The sequence below is a fragment of the Solanum stenotomum genome, chromosome 3, assembly GCF_019186545.1.
Source record: "Solanum stenotomum isolate F172 chromosome 3, ASM1918654v1, whole genome shotgun sequence".
Classification (NCBI taxonomy): Eukaryota; Viridiplantae; Streptophyta; class Magnoliopsida; order Solanales; family Solanaceae; genus Solanum; species Solanum stenotomum.
Genome location: NC_064284.1, coordinates 22,999,333 through 23,001,193, shown reverse-complemented (window position 1 = coordinate 23,001,193; position 1,861 = coordinate 22,999,333). Strand labels below are relative to the sequence as shown.

At 33.6% G+C, this 1,861-nt stretch overlaps 1 protein-coding gene across 1 annotated transcript; it reads left to right on the top strand.

Moving 5' to 3' along the window:
• Nucleotides 1–216: 216 nt before the first annotated feature.
• On the top strand, nt 217–812 carry LOC125860339 (glycine-rich cell wall structural protein 2-like). Its single transcript, XM_049540279.1, has one exon. The coding sequence runs from the start codon at nt 275–277 to the stop codon at nt 698–700; it is 426 nt and encodes a 141-aa protein (XP_049396236.1). The 5' UTR covers nt 217–274; the 3' UTR covers nt 701–812.
• Nucleotides 813–1,861: the final 1,049 nt, after the last annotated feature.

Sequence of the window (1,861 nt, the reverse complement as noted above, 5' to 3'; positions counted from 1 at the left end):
TCATGTGGAGAGCATGCACATTATTGACAAGTGCTTCACTACGGCCCACGCCCTTCCTAGTGTCACGAGTGGATACCGGCCGGACCCCAATCAATCAATCAAATAATCTTTTTCTTTTTTTTGGTTACATTAAAAAAGAATTAAAAAAAATCAATGAATAAATACCCATTTTCTTTACTATATATAAACCCCCATGCATATAGCTAAAGCATTCAAACAAAAAACATTTCCCTTTGTGCTAACATTATCATTACCTTGTACTATTAACTTAAAAATGCATTCAAAATTCATCCATTTCGCTCTTTTTATCTTTATTATCTTTACTATCTCCGCCGGTTCTTTAGCCCTTAGCCCGGTCGGCGGAAGGAAGATGAGCTCGAATACCGAGATGGGATCACCTAGCTCAGGTAGTGGCGCGGCTCATGGGCCTAACTGGGATTACAATTGGGGTTGGGGTTCAAGCCCGAGCGGAGGATGGGGTTATGGTTCGGGCTCGGGTAGGTCTCCTAATGGATTTGCACGAGGCTGGGGCTTTGGTTCCGGGTCAGGGAGCGGGTCTGGTTCGGGCTATGGTTATGGTTACGGAAGCGGTGGGGCTCATGGTGGTGGTTATGGAGCTGGAAGTGGTTCGGGTGGTAGTGGAGGCGGTTTTGGTTCGGGAAGTGGTGGTTCACCATCAGTTTCCGAACGTCATGGTTAAATTAAAACTTTGTATGCGTAAAATATAACTATAGGAATGTATTGTGACTCGAACTACGTGCAATATTTAGTATTTTGTTAGTACTATGTTATATAGCTAATGTGGTGTATACGTATTATTAATTATATAAGATGAATGTTTTCATATGCTCAAAAACGTTTTTAAAAAAAGGTATGATGAGTAATTATATTTTTTTCGTGAAAGTTAAGTTCATTCATGTTCTATTTTAATTTGTTTTTCTTAGTTATAACTTATAATTTGGATTATTTAAGAATATCCTTTTCAAATATTTTGAATTTTTAACTTTTATACTTGCTCCAAATCAATGCAAATAGATTGAATTATAGAGGGAGTACCTGGTATGAGGGACTTACGGGTGCAGGTTCACATGAACCCATGCTTTCCTTTCAAAATCATATATAATAGTGTTATATTTTTTAAATAGAAATGTATGAATCGACACTCAAAGTATCACATAATATCGTGCGATAATGATTGGGTGCACCTCTCTAAGCGAGGTTAGAAATTTGAATATTTTATTTATCTTGTTTTATTTTTTTTTCTAAAATTGGGTAACACCTCTCTAAATGATTTGGTTAGATTAAAAAAAAATTGAACCTATAATTTTAAATTTTTAATGATTTCCAGTAGTAAGAACCTAATTAAATATCAAACTAATCAAATTTATATCTTAAATCTATCTTCTTTTTTTTTTTTTATAATAACACACTTTATCATTTTAAAATCCTAAATACGCCTATATACTATACTAGGGAGAGCTACTGTCCATTTTTTTAATTAGTGTAATAATTAGTGTGTGCTGATTATGAGCACGGGTAGTTTATGGTCTAAATAAGAATGAAAAAAAGTAACAAGTGGGAGTAGGTTTGTTTGTTGGGGAATGGGCTATTTGAACTAGTATTTATGTGGTTGTAATTAACTATGTCTACGTGTACTTGTTTCACATGTTTGGCCAAGTCTCATATACAAAGTGAGTTCTCACAAGTCATATCCTTGACAATGCAAGTAGTTTGTTTAATTTGATACGAAATTTTAAAATATAAAAGTAGATTTTATATGATGGAATTGTAAATTAAAGAATGTTATATTAAAAATTGGAAGATACTTAATAATGTTGTTTGGATTTTTTATTCTTTATTA